The 16,327-nt window shown below is 41.0% G+C and overlaps 1 protein-coding gene across 1 annotated transcript in view; it reads right to left on the bottom strand.

The window, feature by feature from the left end:
- The window catches only part of LOC145344799 (putative ATP-dependent RNA helicase DDX60), an 87,620-nt gene that overhangs the window by 46,497 nt on the left and 24,796 nt on the right, over positions 1 to 16,327 (bottom strand). Inside the window, exons 10-16 of the mRNA XM_080191947.1 lie at positions 15,652 to 15,754; positions 14,632 to 14,747; positions 14,145 to 14,338; positions 8,910 to 9,165; positions 6,676 to 6,845; positions 2,877 to 3,035; positions 1,691 to 1,840 (exon numbers count right to left, since the gene is read on the bottom strand). Coding sequence (XP_080048073.1) covers positions 1,691 to 1,840; positions 2,877 to 3,035; positions 6,676 to 6,845; positions 8,910 to 9,165; positions 14,145 to 14,338; positions 14,632 to 14,747; positions 15,652 to 15,754 — 1,148 coding nt within the window. The remainder of the gene's footprint in view (positions 1 to 1,690; positions 1,841 to 2,876; positions 3,036 to 6,675; positions 6,846 to 8,909; positions 9,166 to 14,144; positions 14,339 to 14,631; positions 14,748 to 15,651; positions 15,755 to 16,327) is intronic.

Below are 16,327 nucleotides of genomic sequence, written 5' to 3'. Positions count from 1 at the left end.
ACCATCAATCTTAGTGTCATCTGCAAACTTACCAACCATGCCTCCTTTATTCTCATCCAAATCGTTAATATAAATGACAAGTAACAACGAACCCAGCACTGATCCCTGAGGTACAGCGCTGGTCACAGGCCTCTGGTTTGAAAAACAGCTCTCTAAACCACCCTCTGGCTTCTGTCCAACGCCGGCACATCCACATTCTGTCAAGAAGCCAGTTTTGTATCCACCTGGATCCCGTGAGATTTTACCTCATGCGGTACCTTGTCAAAAGCCTTGCTAACGTCCATGTAGACAACATCAACTGCACTACCCTCATCTACCTCCTTGGTCACCTCTTCAAAAAACTCAATCAAATTTGCGAAACATGATTTTCCACTCACAAAACTCAGTCTCACATAGGATGGGGAAGACTGTTGCTGCTTGGAAGTTAAACCTCAAAGTAATGAGGAATATTAGCCTGGTTCTGAATATTAGCTTGGTTCTGATCTTTGCAGTAATACTGGAAGCATACATCCTTGGGTCCGCAAAATTCACACAGCAGTAGCAGAACAATCGTGCTGTTTTCTCAAACTCCTGGTCTCACTTATTTTGTACCGACGAAACAGGAGATCAGAATGACATTGGGATGAGCAGCATAAGAGGTTACATGGTAACTGTTACTGAATCAGGCTTAAAGGCAGGCTGATAGTTTATCTGTAATAAGTGCAGATAAGCCTGAGAGAATGGGTGATCAGTCAAGGAGAATGAAACTAGGCCAGGGGTCAAGGTTTAATAATCGATTTAGTACATCTCTTGGGCTGCTGTATTTTAAGAGACCATTTTCCACATATATTCATATTAAAACAGTGAACATTATTTCTCATGGTCTTGAAATTTCAGAACTTTGCCCTTTCTTCTACAATTTACAGGGCTTTAAATGGATCAAATCCAAGCCAGAGATCACCAAAAGAACATTTTCCACTTGTCACATAAGAGAAGATGCTGTAAAATCTCAGCAGGTCTGGCAACATTTGTAAGGAGAGAAAAGAGCTGATGTTTCGAGTCCAGGTGACCTTTGTGAAAGCTAAAAGGCACGGAAAGTGGGAGATATTTATACTGTAGAGTGAGGGAATGAAAGATAAGTCTTAGCCACAAAAACAAGGAGAAAGGCTGCTAATGGTAGTCTTTAGAGAGAATAGGTGTGAATGGCCAAACGGCAGAGGGTAAAGCTGTCAAATGGAGATATGGGGGGCAAGGGGGAGATGGGTGGGAGAGGGGTAAAATTGAGAAAAAAAAGGGGGTAAGGGGAAGCAAAGGGGGAGAAAAGATCAGGAAAGGGAGAATAAACAGGGGGGAGATGGGGGGGGGGGTTAATAAAGAAAGACAACAAAGCCTTTTAGCTTTCACAAAGGGTCATCTGGACTCAAAACGTCAGCTCTTTTCTCTCCTTACAGATGCTGTCAGACCTGCTGAAATTTTCCAGCATTTTCTCTTGGTTGCAAATTACAGCATTCGCAGCAATTTGCTTTTATTTTCCACTCTGAGCAATCTGATTCTGCCGTCTAGGGTTTGCAAGAATCACGAGTCGCTTAAACAAAGCTTTTCTCTAGGGAATCACAAATTTCCTCGTCCTGTACCATCAACTTTGATCCTTCATATAGATTTTATATTTAAAAGCAGACTTACTTATTAAACATATGTAAATGAATTGTACCTTTGTGGGTGCAATATATACCAATACGCCATCATCGCTATCTCGCAGAACTTTCTCCATACAGTAATAGGAGGCATAAGTTTTTCCTGAGGACGTTGGAGCAACTATCACTGCAGATTCATTGTTGTCTACTGCATCTAGAAGTTCTCGCTGCAATTAATTTAGATACAAAAGTAACTCTAACAGGATGTATAAAATCAGCTCCAAATCATGAATGATACACATATGGGGCCTGTGTTCTTAAAAAGGGGATATCAACATCAACATACATTTCTTTCACCCAACCTTTGATAGCACTGGAGGGGGAAGCAATGGTCAATTTTCCTTTCTTCCTTCTGGAATAGGACCAATCTCAGGTGAGTATCAGTGGAGGAGTGGCAGGAGATAAATGCTAGGGCAGCAAATGAATGGCCTTGAAGACTGGAGAGGTAATTAGGGGCTAGTCTTCCCTCCCAAATAACAGCACCAATGAAGAACAGCTCATTCAGTGATTTGCAAAATTAATCTGAAAACTCTTTGAGCATTTCCATCCATTCTTGTGGTGCCTCCCCCACCTCACGACACTGCATGAAGTTCCCTATTTTCATGCCACTGAACCTAGAGTACAACTGTAAATCTAGTCAATTGCAACACTGAAAAATGACTCAGCAATGTTCAGAATCCTGCCCCAAACCTTCTCAGACAATGAATTAATTTGGAGGGATATCAAGCTGCAACAGCCCAATCCAATTCCTGAAAAGAAAGTAATAAAAGATGGCAAGCTCTTATTTCTGATACAACACTTATTTCCAATTATTCTCTCATCTTCTGCACTACCAAAAAAACTGAGCTGGTGTGACTTAAGTTTTGAATGTTCCATGTAGATTTTTCTACTTCACTCCCCTCAGCTCATGCTAATCCTCTACAAAGGTTGTGAATTTGAACAACTGACAATAAGACTTCAAGTATTGAAATAAACTGAAATGTGTACACAGTTGAATTTGACTTAGCTACTCCCCGCAGTCTATAGCTTAAATTAGTTCTTGTATCATCAGTATTGATTTAGGCTACAACATGAATTTTAATTGCAACTTGCTAGAGGTCGAATTGTGGCTGGATTAAAACAACGGCCAGCAATGCTGTTTATATTTGAAAAGTTTATAGATAATGAATAAGACATTTGCAAATTTATATATTTTATAGTTACCTGCCATGTGTCTGGTATGAAATGACTAACTCTTGGGTCCGGATCATTCCTTTCATCACGCAACAAGTAAGGACCCATATATTTCAGCTGGAAACGTGCAGGTTCAACACCAACTGCAAGCATGTTCTCTTTCTTAGCATTTTTAGGACGGGCCAATTTCTGTTTTAAATAACAGAAAATTATGGTGTAATTATTATTAAGCTAGGTAATTAAGAAGCAACTTGTTTAAATCATGATCTATCACACTGAATCTTTAGCTAAGGAAGGGCATACTTGCCAAAAAGGAGTGCAATGAAGGTTTCTGGTTGAGGTGAGTTTGAGTTAAAGTTTGTTTTATTAGTCACAATTAGCTTGCATTAACATGGCAATGAAGTTACTGTGAAATTTCCCTAGTTGCCATAATCCAGCACCTGTTTGGGTCAATGTGCCTGAACAACACATCTTTCTAACCAACTGTGGGAGGAAACCGGAGCATCTGGAGGAAACCCACGAAACATGGGGGCAACGTGCAAACTCCAGACAGACAGAGACCCAACCAGGAATTGAACCCAGGTCCCCGGTGCTGTGAGACAGCAGTGCTAACCACTGTGCCACTCTCCAGCAGACTCAGTATATATTTCCTGGAGTTAAGAATGTGATCAAATTAAAAGTTTTTTTTAAAAAAGCTTGACGCAGTAGATGTTGAGGAAATATTTCTCCTGACTGGGGAACACAGGTTGCAGTCCAAGAATAAGGGATCAGTCATTTGGGACTGAAGAAAAGAAATTTCTTCACTCAAAGGATTGAGAGTCATTTGTAATTCTTTACTCCAGAGAACTGTGAATGTTTGGTCAGGGTACATTCAAGACAGGAGGTAAATAAGATTTTTGGGTACTAAAGGATATGGGGATAGTGTGGAATTGTGGAAAATCAGCCTGGCTCTTAATGAATGGCAAGTGGTTTTCTCCTTCTCACATTGCCTATGCTATGAAATTCAGAGGAAAAATCACTCATCCTTTCAGTACACCTCTGCTGGGATGTAATTTTAAACCTCAACAGCCTCGGGTAATTCACTCAAGTTCTGAGAGAAATAAGTTTTAACGAGGAGCTAAAGGAAATCAGCATTAGTAAACAAATTGATGGGACTAAAGGTGGATATATCTTCAGGGCCTGATAATCTTCAACTCAGAATACTTAAGGAAGTGATCCTGGAAATAGTAGATCCATTGGTGGTTATTTTCCAAAATTCTTTGGACTTTGGGCTGATTCCCACAAATTGAAAGGTAGCTAATGTGTAAGCCTACATTTCAAAAAGGAAGGTAGAGAGAAAGCAGGGAACTATAGACCAGTGAGCCTGATGTCAGTGCTGGAGATGTTGTAAGAGTTCATTATCAAGGATTTCATAACTCAGCATTTGGAAAACAATGGTATAATCAAAGTCAGCACTGATTTACAATGGGGAAATAATGCTTGATGAATTGGAATTCTTTGAGGATGTAACTAATAAAGTTGACCAAGGAGAACCAGTTTTATTTAAACTTTCAGAAGGGTTTCAATAGGGTCTCACATAACATATTATGATGTCAAATTTAAGTGCATGTGATTGCAGGTAATGTTTTGAGATGGATAGAGAGCTGGTTAGCAGAGAGGAAGCAGAGTTGGCATAAACGGGCCTTTTTCTGATTAGCAGGCAGTAACTAGTGGGGTGCTGCAGAGATCTTTGCTAGAACTCCAACTGTTCACATTATATATTAATGACTTGGAAGAGGAAAGTAAACGTATAATCTCCAAATCTGCAGATGATACAAAGTGGGTCTGTACTCGTTGGAGTTTAGAAGGATGAGGGGGGATCTTATAGAGACGTTTAAGATAATGAAAGGGATGGATAGGGTAGAGGAAGAAAGGTTTTTCCTGCTTAGAAAGGATAGCAGGACTAGAGGGCACAGCATCAGGATTGGGGGGGGGGGGGCAGTTTAGATTGGAGTTGAGGAGGAACTTCTTCACTCAAAGGGTGGTGAATCTCTGGAATTCTCTGCCCGTTGAAGTGGTGGAGGCTACCTTGCTAAATATATTTAACTCACGGGTGGATAGGTTTTTGACAGACAAGGGAATTAAGGGTTATGGGGAGAAAGCAGGAAAGTAGAACTGATCCACTTCAGATCAGCCATGATCTTGTTGAATGACAGAGCAGGCTCGAGGGGCTAGATGGCCTGCTCCTGCTCCTATTTTTTATGTTCTTATGGGTGAGAGGGTGAGCTAACAGGAGGATGCAGAATTACTTCAGCCTGATTTGGACAGGCTGAGCGTGTGGGCATATGCATGGCAAATGCAGTATAATATGGATAAATGTGAGGTTATCCACTTTGGTAGCAACAATAGGAAGACATTATTACTTGAATGGATGTAAAGTGAGAGAGGTGGATGCTCAACAAGATCTTGGTGTCCTTGTACATCAGTCAGTAAAAGCGTGCAGGTACAGCAGGCAGTCAAGGCAGCAAATGGTATGTCGGCCTTCATACCAAGAGGATGAGTGTACGGGAATAGAAGTGCTTAACTGCATTTTTACTGGGCGTTGGTGAGGTCACACTTGAGTATCATGTGCAATTTTGGTGTACTTACCCGAGGAAGGATGTCCTTGCTATAGAGGAATAGAGCGAAGGTTTACCAGGCTGATTCCTGGGTTGGCATATGAGGTCTGTCATACGAGAAGAGACTAAGTTGGTTAGGCTTATATTCTTTGGAGTTTAGAAGAGTGAGAGGGGAGCTCATAGAAACTTATAAAATTCAAAGAGGATTAGACAGGGTAGATTCAGAAAGAAAGAATGTTCCCAATGATGGAGGAGTCCAGAAGTAGGGGTCATAGTTTGAGGATAAGGGGTAAACCTTTCAGAACGGAGGTGAGGAGAAATTTCTTCACCCAGAGAGTGCTGAATGTGTGGAATTCACTGCTGCAGAAAGTAGTTGAGGCCAAAAATGTTGTGCGATTTCAAGAAATTATACATAGCTCTTGGGGCTAACGGCATATTCGGGGGGGGGGGGGGCGGGGCAGCAGCACAAAATAGCCTGCTCTTGCTTTTCGTTTTTATGATTCAAGTGGTCATTCCTGAACCTAGACAGAGGCATCACAGATCCTGAGGTGACACACACATTGGACAAAAGTCACTGAAAACTCAAAAGGCGCAGGAAATCCAATTTTGTCACTCCCGAGCATCTCAGCTGCTGCAGCCACCAGACTCAACATGCATCAACTAAAATCTGGGAATTGCTGGTCTGAATGGCTCACCAATCTGAATTATAGCCCATCATGGATTTTATCAACTAGGTCATCCAGTCAGCTTTAACAAGTACCAAAATACGTACTTCTTTAGCCAGCTGTTAAAATCATCTGCAGATTGCAAGCCATGATTTTAATGCTGTTTCTTAATACACAAAGCACAATATAACTTATTTCTGTAGTTCTTGATCTGAAGGTGCTTCAAATTTTGACTAAAGCTTTAGTAACTACAAGTTGTTGCATTCTATTCTACTACTTTTTTTAAAGTGTAAACCATTTATACAAAGTTTACCCCAGTAGTGCCAGTAAACATTTGCCACCATCTCCATCATTACATGAATAATTTCTCTATTTTAAACTTTATGTTTCTTTGCAAATTAAGCTTTTATGATAAAAGAAAATAACAGGTCAGCATTTAACTTCCTGGCACTGTCATCATTACTGTTAATTCATGGCTTGAACAAAACATGAAAAATGTAATGGAACTGCAAAGGAAGTGGTTCCAAGTTAATTGATTCAAGAAAATGTAAAATCATTTCATTTTACCTGATCAATGTCTGGGATACACTGCGCTAATTTATGAAATCCAAACTCTTTGAGATAACTAGCTATCAGTTTCAATTGGCTTTTCTCCATCATCTTCTCATATTTATCCAGAATATTGTGAATTCTTTTCATCACTCGGCCTGCTATAAGATTGTTTCTCTTTGCACTTTCTAAAAAACAAAAATAAAATGAGCAATCATTTGACTTTTATCTGCTAAGTACTTCTTCTCCACTTATGGTCTTAAAACTTCTTTACACAAAGTGTAAAACTTCTTTACACTTTACGGTCCTAGCACAGTTCTTATTAACAGAAACGCAAATCAAAAATTGACATGGAAATTGCACAACTTACCTCATTCCTACATTCGTAGCTGCTGGAATGCTTTGGTATAGAATAGTTTATAATGATGCATTTATTCAAGAACCTTTATTACATTCATTAGACATCCAAGAGGCTGCATAGCTAATGTTTAGGGGAGTAAGAAGGATGGTCCCAAAGCACAAAATTAGATACATCTGTTTTCACAACATTAGAACAAGGAAACTTAACAGAGACCACCACGCCTCTGACACTTTCTTTCCCTTCAAAGGTCTCACCTTATTCAAACCTCTCAGCTTTCCTTTAAATTCTTTATTTTCCAACACTCCTCAGGAAGTCATTCCTCCTTTGCTCCTTTCCTCTTGGCTTCTGTCTGAGCAACTCATTAATTTCAATTCCCATCACAGCTCCTCTAATTTCTCAACCACTCCCTCCATTTCAACTCTTTAACCCATATTCATAACCACTCCCTCAACCATACCACCTCATTACATGGGTCATCTCAGATGGTTTTAAATAAGGGGCAAGGTTACAGACAAGGTCATCCTGATAAATGGTTATAAGGAAGTTATCTGTTCTAACACCATATCCTTCTATATCCAACTCATCAAGTCACTTAGAGCTACACTTGCTCATGCCTATCTGTCAAATTTTTAAATGGTCCAGTCACAACACTTCGGCCATTGCCAATCTGATCACTCTCCTCATTCTGATTTTAATGCTCATGTCCAGCAAAACTCTTACTCTTTCTAACCCTGCACTTTCCTCTGGTACAAGCCCATCTTCATCCCTTCAAATCTGAGAGACATAAATTTGAAAGTATCTGGCGCATAATTGACTCAGTTACCAGATTCTGACTGGACTACACCACTTTCAGTTCTCGATCACCTTCACAAACCAATTCACTATTCCAGAATCAGCCTAAAATACAAAGTAACGCACTGCTGCATTGCAAGCCATTTTGTTAAACCCATTTACCCTGCCCCTTTAGGCCTCAAAAGTGGGAGAAACTATTGGATTGAATTTGAACCTATCTGATCAATCTTCTGTGCCACATCATCCTCTTTCCTTTGTCCATCAAGTCAAACCTTCCCCCAGCTTTACCATCCTACCCACCTGAGTCCACATCATTTTCTAGTTTCCTTCCTTCTATTTTCTCTTCTATTGACCTATCCAAGTCATCTAGAGAATGGTACTGACCATCCAATCTCTTCCTGGCACCCACTGTGGCTGATGGGTAGTGCTCAAGGATCACTATAGCGCCACCCTTGCAAAGCCAAAACAAAACCCAATCGCCACTATAACCGTACAAGTTACCACCCAATTTCCAACATCCCTTCTCTCCTCAAGGTTTTCGAATGAGTTACAGCTTCACCGGACAATGCTTTTAAATCATCTTGACCGCTTTGCAACCTTTCACATATTTAGCTTCCCACTTTCCTCCAAAGGTTCTGCTTCATTGACTGGAATTCTGCACCCGTTTGGTTTCTATTTCACATAGTAATAACATCTCAGGTCTTTTCTTATGTAGTCATTTCTGAAGTCTGTCAAAGATCCATCCTCAATCCTCTCCCTATTCATGCTATCCCTTTAAGGTTTAATGAGGACACTAAAAAAAATTACAAACGATAATAACAGTTGAGTTACCATCTTTCCAAATTAGAAAGTAGAGATATATATCAAGTACTTGCCCTGGCTAACCTCAAATGCCCACAACTGCAATAAGCCATTATCAATCCCACAGAGCTAAATGGAAACTGGCACTAATAGCTGAGGATTGGAAGTAGAATAATAATCAAATCACATTCCTGAAACATCTGTATCGGCAGGGAGAAAAATGCACATTTCATTAAAATCAAATTTTTTTTAAACTTAATTTGTCCTTTAACTATGAAGGCAATAAACTTGTTCAGACCTGTCATCTGGCAATGTTCTACCCAGATTTTAAAGCAATTTTCAAGCACGTCCATCTCTGCAATCAGCTTCACAGAGTCACCTGAACATTTCTTCAGAAACTCTTCAAGTTTTTTAATTCCATGGTCAAAGTTCTCCTGAATCATTTTCATGATACTTTTGGATATTAAAGTCCATTGTTCCCTTTGTTTCTGATCTTCCTTCTCTTTCTTTTTCCTTATGTTTTCTTCAGCAATCAGGTCAGCTTTCTTCTTAGGCTTTTAAGGGAGCGTTAAGTATATATTAGATAATGAAACACTCTAACAAACCGAACATTAACACACCTCACCTCCTAAGTTCTATAGATATGTTAAAAACAGAAGATTGGTTAGGGCAAGATTAGGGCCAGTTAGAGACAGCAGTGGGGAGTTATGTGTGGAACTAGAAGAGATTGGAGAGGCATTGAACCAATATTTCTCTTCGGTATTCACGCAGGGAGACATAAATGTAGCGGTGGAGAACACTGGGTTACAGGGTTGTAAACTGGATAGTATTGCAGTTGATAAAGAGGATGTGCTAGATATTCTTGAGGGTTTGAAAATAGATAAGTCCCCTGGGCCGGACGGGATTTACCCTAGGATTCTCTGGGAGGCAAGACAGGCGATTGCAGAGCCTCTGGCTCTGATCTTCAGGTCGTCGTTGGTCACAGGTATAGTGCCAGAGGATTGGAGGTTAGCGAATGTTGTCCCATTGTTTAAGAAGGGGAGCAGAGACTTTCCCGGGAATTATAGACCGATGAGTCTTACTTCTGTTGTGGGCAAAGTTTTAGAAAAAATTATTAGGGATAGGATTTATAGTTATTTAGAGAGTAATGTATTGATTGGAGATAGTCAGCATGGTTTTGTGAAGGGTAGGTCGTGCCTTACTAACCTGATTGAGTTTTTTGAGAAAGTGACCAAAGAGGTGGATGGGGGTAAGGCAGTTGATGTGGTATATATGGACTTTAGTAAGGCGTTTGATAAGGTTCACCATGGAAGGCTTCTGCAGAAAATGCAGTTGTACGGGATTGGGGGTGATTTAGTTAATTGGATCAGGAATTGGCTAACAGATAGGAGACAGAGGGTGGTGGTTGATGGAAAGTATTCGTCATGGAGTTCGGTTACAAGTGGTGTGCCTCAGGGATCTGTTTTGGGGCCACTGCTGTTTGTAATTTTTATAAATGATCTGGATGAGGGTATAGTTGGGTGGATCAGTAAATTTGCTGATGACACCAAAGTCGGAGGAGTGGTAGATCGTGAAGAGGGGTGTCATAGTTTACAGAGAGACCTGGGCAAGTTGCAGAGCTGGGCCAAGAGGTGGGAGATGGAGTTTAATGCGGAAAAGTGTGAGGTAATTCACTTTGGTAGGAATAACAGATGTGTAGAGTATAGGGCTAACGGTAGGACTCTGAATAGTGTTGATGAACAGAGGGATCTAGGTGTATGTGTACATAGATCCCTGAACGTTGGGAATCAAGTAGATAAGGTAGTTAGGAAGGCATATGGTGTCTTGGCGTTTATTGGTAGGGGGACTGAATTTAGGAGCCGCAACGTCACGTTGCAACTGTACAAAACTCTGGTGCGTCCGCACTTGGAGTATTGTGTGCAGTTCTGGTCCCCACATTATAGGAAGGATGTGGAGGCTTTGGAGAGGGTGCAGAGGAGGTTTACCAGGATGTTGCCTGGTTTGGAGGGAAGGTCCTATGAGGAGAGACTGAGGGATTTGGGGTTGTTTTCGTTAGAAAGAAGGCGGTTAAGAGGGGACCTTATTGAAACATATAAGATGATTAGAGGTTTAGATAGGGTGGACAGTGATAGCCTTTTTCCTCGGATGGAGGAAGCTAGCACGAGGTGGCATAGCTTTAAATTAAGGTAGATATAGGACGGATGTCAGAGGTAGGTTCTTTACCCAAAGGGTGGTGAGGGATTGGAATGCCCTGCCTGCTGCAGTTGTAGATGCGCCTAGTTTGGGGGCGTTTAAGAGATCCGTGGGTAGGTTTATGGATGGAAAGGGATTGGTTTAGGTTAGAGGGTCATTGCTTTTTTAATCGGTCGGCGTAACATCGTGGGCCGAAGGGCCTGTTCTGCGCTGTAATGTTCTATGTTCACCATGAGTTATCATCATATTACAGTTAGAAGGCAGCCATGAGTGGCCACTGGAAAAATTAGGTTCACTGTTAGGGAAATCTGAAGAACGGTGCCTTGTACCTCAATAGCATATCAGAAAAAAATAAGCAATTCACTGCTTCCAGCAGAACAGTGCACAACTGAAATTTATTAACAGAGATCAGAGCACCTGGTTCTTCCCTTAGAGTTTAGTGGCCAAAAATGTTGCTGCAACTGTACAGGGTACTGGTGAGGCCGCAGCTGGAGTACTATGTGCAGTTTTGGTCGCCGCACTTGCGCAAGGATACTTTGGCCTTGGAGCAAGTGCAAAGGAGGTTCAGTAGGCTGATACCGGAGATGAGGGGGTTGAACTATGAAGAGAGACTAAATAGATTGGGTCTGTACTCAGAGTTTAGAAGGATAAGGGGGGGATCTTATAGAGATATATAAGATAATGAAAGGGATGGATAGGGTAGAGGTAGAGAGATTTTTCCTGATTAGAAAGGATAGCAGGACTAGAGGGCACAGCGTCAAGATGGGGGGCGGGGGGGGCAGTTTAGATCAGAGTTGAGGAGGAACTTCTTCACTCAAAGGATGGCGAATCTCTGGAATTCTCTGCCCGTTGAAGTGGTGGAGGCTACCTCGCTAAATATATTTAAGTCACGGGTGGATAGGTTTTTGACAGCCAAGGGAATTAAGGGTTATGGGGAGAAAGCGGGAAAGTGGAACTGATCCACTTCAGATAAGCCATGATCTTATTGAATGGCGGAGCAGGCTCAAAGGGCTAGATGGCCTACTCCTGCTCCTATTTCTTATGTTCTTATAAATCACACAAATCATGAATCAAATACACAAAACACTTGCCAAACATCTAAACAAATTTCTGTGCTCCAAGTAACAAAAAAAGGCAATGCTGGAAAAGGTCAGGCAACATCTGTGGAGACAGAAAAAGATTTAACACTGAGCATATAACACTTCTTCAGAGCTAATGCCCCCAGGACTTGATGAAGTGTATCCTAGGACATTGTGGGAGGCTAGGGAGGAAATTGCGGGTCCCCTAGCCAAGATATCTGAATCATCAATAATCATGGGCGAGGTGCCTGAAGATTGGAGAGTGGCAGATGTTGTGCCTTTGTTAAGGAGGGCTGCAGGGAAAAGCCTGGGAACTAGAGGCCAGTAAGCCTCACATCTGTGGTGGGTAAATTGTTGGAACGTATTTTGACAGACAGGATCTACATTTAGAGATGCAAGGACTGATTAGGAACAGTCAGCATGGCTTTGTAAATGAAAATTCATCTCATAAATTTGATTGAGTTTTTTGAAGGGGTAATCAAGAAGGTAGATGACAGTAGTGCAGTTGATACTGTCTACATGGGCTTTAGCAAGGTACCCACAATAGGTTGTTGCATAAAGTTAAATCTCACGTGATCCAGGGCGAGGTTCTAAACGGATACAAAATTGGGTTCTGTGGTTGTACAGGGTTGCTTTTCAAACTGGAGGCCTGTGACCAGCGGTGTGCCTCAGGGATCAGTGCTGGGTCCACTGTTATTTGTCATATATATTAATGATTTGGATGAGAATATAGGAGGCATGGTTAGTAAGTTTGCAGATGACACCAAGATTGGTGGCATACTGGACAGTGAATAAGTTATGTCCGATCGCAACAGGATCTTGATCTATTGGGCCAGTGGGCTGACAAATGGCAGATGGAGTTTAATTTAGATAAACGCGAGGTGATGCATTTTGGTAGTTTGAACCAGGGCAGGACTTACTCAGTTACTGGTAGGCATTGGGGAGAGTTACAAAAAAGAGATCTAGGGGTACAGGTTCACAGCTCCTTGAAAGTGGAGTCAGGGGTGGACAGAGTGGTGAAGAAGGCATTTGGCATGCTTGGTTTCATTGGTCAGAACATTGAATACAGAAGTTGGGACATCTTGTTGAAGTTCCACAAGACATTGTTAAGGCCACACTTGGAATACTGTGTGCAGTTCTGGTCGCCCTATTATAGAAAGGATATTATTAAACTAGAAAGAGTGCAGAAAAGATTTACTAGGATGCTACTGGGACTTGATAGTTTGAGTTATAAGGAGAGGCTGGATAGACTGGAACATTTTTCTCTCGAGCAGAGGAGACTGAGAGGTGACCTTATAGAGGTCGATAAAATGAGGGGCATTGAGCAGCTAGATAGTCAATATCTTTTCCCAAAGGTAGGGAAGTCTAAAAGTAGAGGTCATAGGTTTAAGGTGAGAGGAGAGATATACAAAAGTGTCCAGAGGGGCACTTTTTTCACACAGAGGCTGCTGAGTGTATGGAACAAGATGCCAGAGGTAGTAGTAGATGTGGGTACAATTTTGTCTTTTAAAAAACATTTAGATAATTACATGGATAAGATAGGTGTAGAGGGATATGGACAATTGGGGTTAGCTTAGGGGTTTTAAAAAAAAATGCAGCATGGACAAGTTGAGCCAAAGGGCCTGTTTTCACGTTATAAACCTCTAAGACTATAAAACTCTAAAACTACTTCCAACATTTTGTTTTTATTTCTGATTCCAGCATCTGCAGTGTTTTATTTTTCCTCTTGCACTCAAAGTACTGAACTTGACAATCTATTTCTCACACCTAAAATAGAATGCTTGATGCTCAGGCACAATGCTTCATAAAATTAAGAAGAAAAATCAATTTGGGATAAAATAATTAAGAACTATTAAATTTGGAACAATTTGAACAAAATATTGCTAAAGCAATTCCTTCAGCTACGAAAAAAGCACAGAAAATAGGAAAAGGAGTATGCCATTCGGCCCTTCAAGCCCACTCCACCATCCATGACAAGGGCTGGTCATCCAATTCAATAGCCTGATCCCACCATGCCCCTCTGTCCTTTGATCTTCTTTGTCCCAATAGCTATATAGAAACCGTAGAAGCGATACAGCGTTGACGGGATCATTTGGCCCATCCTGTCCATGTTGACCCAAAGACACCCTTGCTAACCTGCACATAGCCCTGCAACTTACAGCAGTTTTGGCCTCAACTACTTTGTGGTAGCAAATTCCACAGTCTTACCACAAAAAAAATACAAATTGAAATAAAAATGATAAGGAACATTAAAAACTCACAGGTAACTTTTTGCCTTTTCCACTTATGATATTGGATTGTTTTGGTGCTGCTATTGTACATCCTTGCACATTAGTGATAATGTTCTTTGTGATATTGCCCTCTAATGTTGATCCATAGAACCTGTGAAATCGAACAAGCTTCTGATAGCTTCTAAGCATGCGTTTTCTTATCAAGGGATCATTTGTTTTTTCTCCTGTGCAGAGATTAATCAATAGGAATAAAGAGAACATTTAAGTTTGTTAGGTTAGGATCAATAGCCCAAAAACTGCTGTCATCGTAACAAATAAAACACGATTAAGGGACACGAGACATCAAATGAAGAAAGGCCATATGTTGCTGCACCACAGTACTCAACAGAATATGGCTTGACATTTAAAATTGAAAATTAAAAGAACCAGATGACCATGGCAAGTGATGTTTTGTTAGTGGATTTTATATGATGAAGGAAACAAGATTACTTTGCACTAACCCATTATTAAATCTTACCAAATGTTGACGCTTTGGTCCTTTCGTAATCATCACTGAGTGGCTTATCCAAAGACCAATCCGAAAGAATATCAAATGTCTTGTTTTCAGAAAGTGATGTAACCACAGAACTGTCTCTGCATTGAAAAAAATTATATTGCATCTGTTCCAAAATAAATGGACATACAACACAAACCCAAATTAGAGACTTTGTAACTTGTGTAAATATCTCTAATGGTCAAACATGCACGTTTTGGCTCCAGGATCAATTCATATTCCCATTTAGATTATACACTATTTTAATCTAAACTTTGTGACTCCTCAGCTTATACCCTCAAAAGGGAACTAAAATCACCAGAAGCCTATAATATGCATATTCGAATTGCAGAAACCAAAAGCCAGGATCCAGTCTTTAATAAAGATGCCAGCTGAAACAAGGATGTTTCATAATATAACTAGCATAGATCCACAAACCTTTGTAGCCAAATTAGTATGCTTAACCCAGTTCTATCATCTTACTGCTTCAATGCCATCCCCATCACTTGCTGCGTCATCCTTGCCAAGTCACCAACCCACGTAATTGAATGTTTTCCAAGCCATCCTTCTTATGCTACACTCATCCCATCTTGTATCAATCCCATTCTTCCACGCAGTCCACACACCCCACGCCATCCACTAGATGCTGCCCTCATGCATGTCCTATTGCTCCCCTGACATAACATCTCCTTCCAGTCAGGCTTACTTTGCTCTTTTTTTCCCCTCTACCAAGCCCAGTGTCACAAGCCATCTCTCCCATGGCAATTCTCTCCCCAACCCCAGTACCTTTTTTGTGGGCTCCCCTTGTCATCTGCTGATCTTTTTCTCTACCAACGCCTGCCTCCAACTCCCCCCCACCCCCAAAAAACACACTGGTCTCATACGCCAGTCTTTACCGGCCTCGTACACCTGCATGCACAAAGCTCCACCCACAAAATGAGCCCTCAGACCAATTACAGTGGACAAAAACTATGCATTATTATTATACATTTAAATAGCTCTCACCTGCTTAACATAGGGAAGTCCTTTAAAGCATCGCCAACATATTCCTCAACCAAGGGGATGTTTACTGGGATGAAACTTTCATCAGGAATAACCTCCAACAGACCTTTGGAGTAAAATGAAATGAACAGAATAGTGATACTATCCCAATGTTAGAACTACTTTTAATTTGCCAAAAGCACTTTTAAAGATGCTAATTTTTTAATATATTAAAGGATTTTGTGCAAGTCTTGTTGAGCAACATTTTATTATTTGCATCAAGCATTCCAAATTTCGCAATAGGAATTAAGTCTTCTTAACAATAAGTCCACCAAATTTGGTTTCCAGGATAGGAGGCACTGTTACTCCCATAACTTTCCAGTTGCATCACCAAGCCAGGCTCAAGGCTAATGTGCCCAAGGTTATAGTGTAAAACACCTCGGATATACCACAGTTCAGCCTACTGTTTGCTCCCTTCCCACTGTTGCCTCTCACACTTCACCCAGCTCAAAGTTCTGCTGTAGTCGTTCTTGGTCCATCACAACCTGATGTGAATTCAAAGCCACCAAACCATTCCCTCTCACCAAATGCTAGAAGTCCAATAAAATCTGCTCCAAGTTGTTCAGCACTGTTAATTATTTTAAAGAAGTGAAAGCATGCCAGAGCCTGCAACCCATCTGCAATCTATTTCCAACCATGG

This window comes from Carcharhinus amblyrhynchos, chromosome 1 (genome assembly GCF_965287045.1).
Source record: "Carcharhinus amblyrhynchos chromosome 1, sCarAmb.v2.hapA, whole genome shotgun sequence".
Classification (NCBI taxonomy): Eukaryota; Metazoa; Chordata; class Chondrichthyes; order Carcharhiniformes; family Carcharhinidae; genus Carcharhinus; species Carcharhinus amblyrhynchos.
This window is presented reverse-complemented; position numbering and strand designations above follow the sequence as displayed.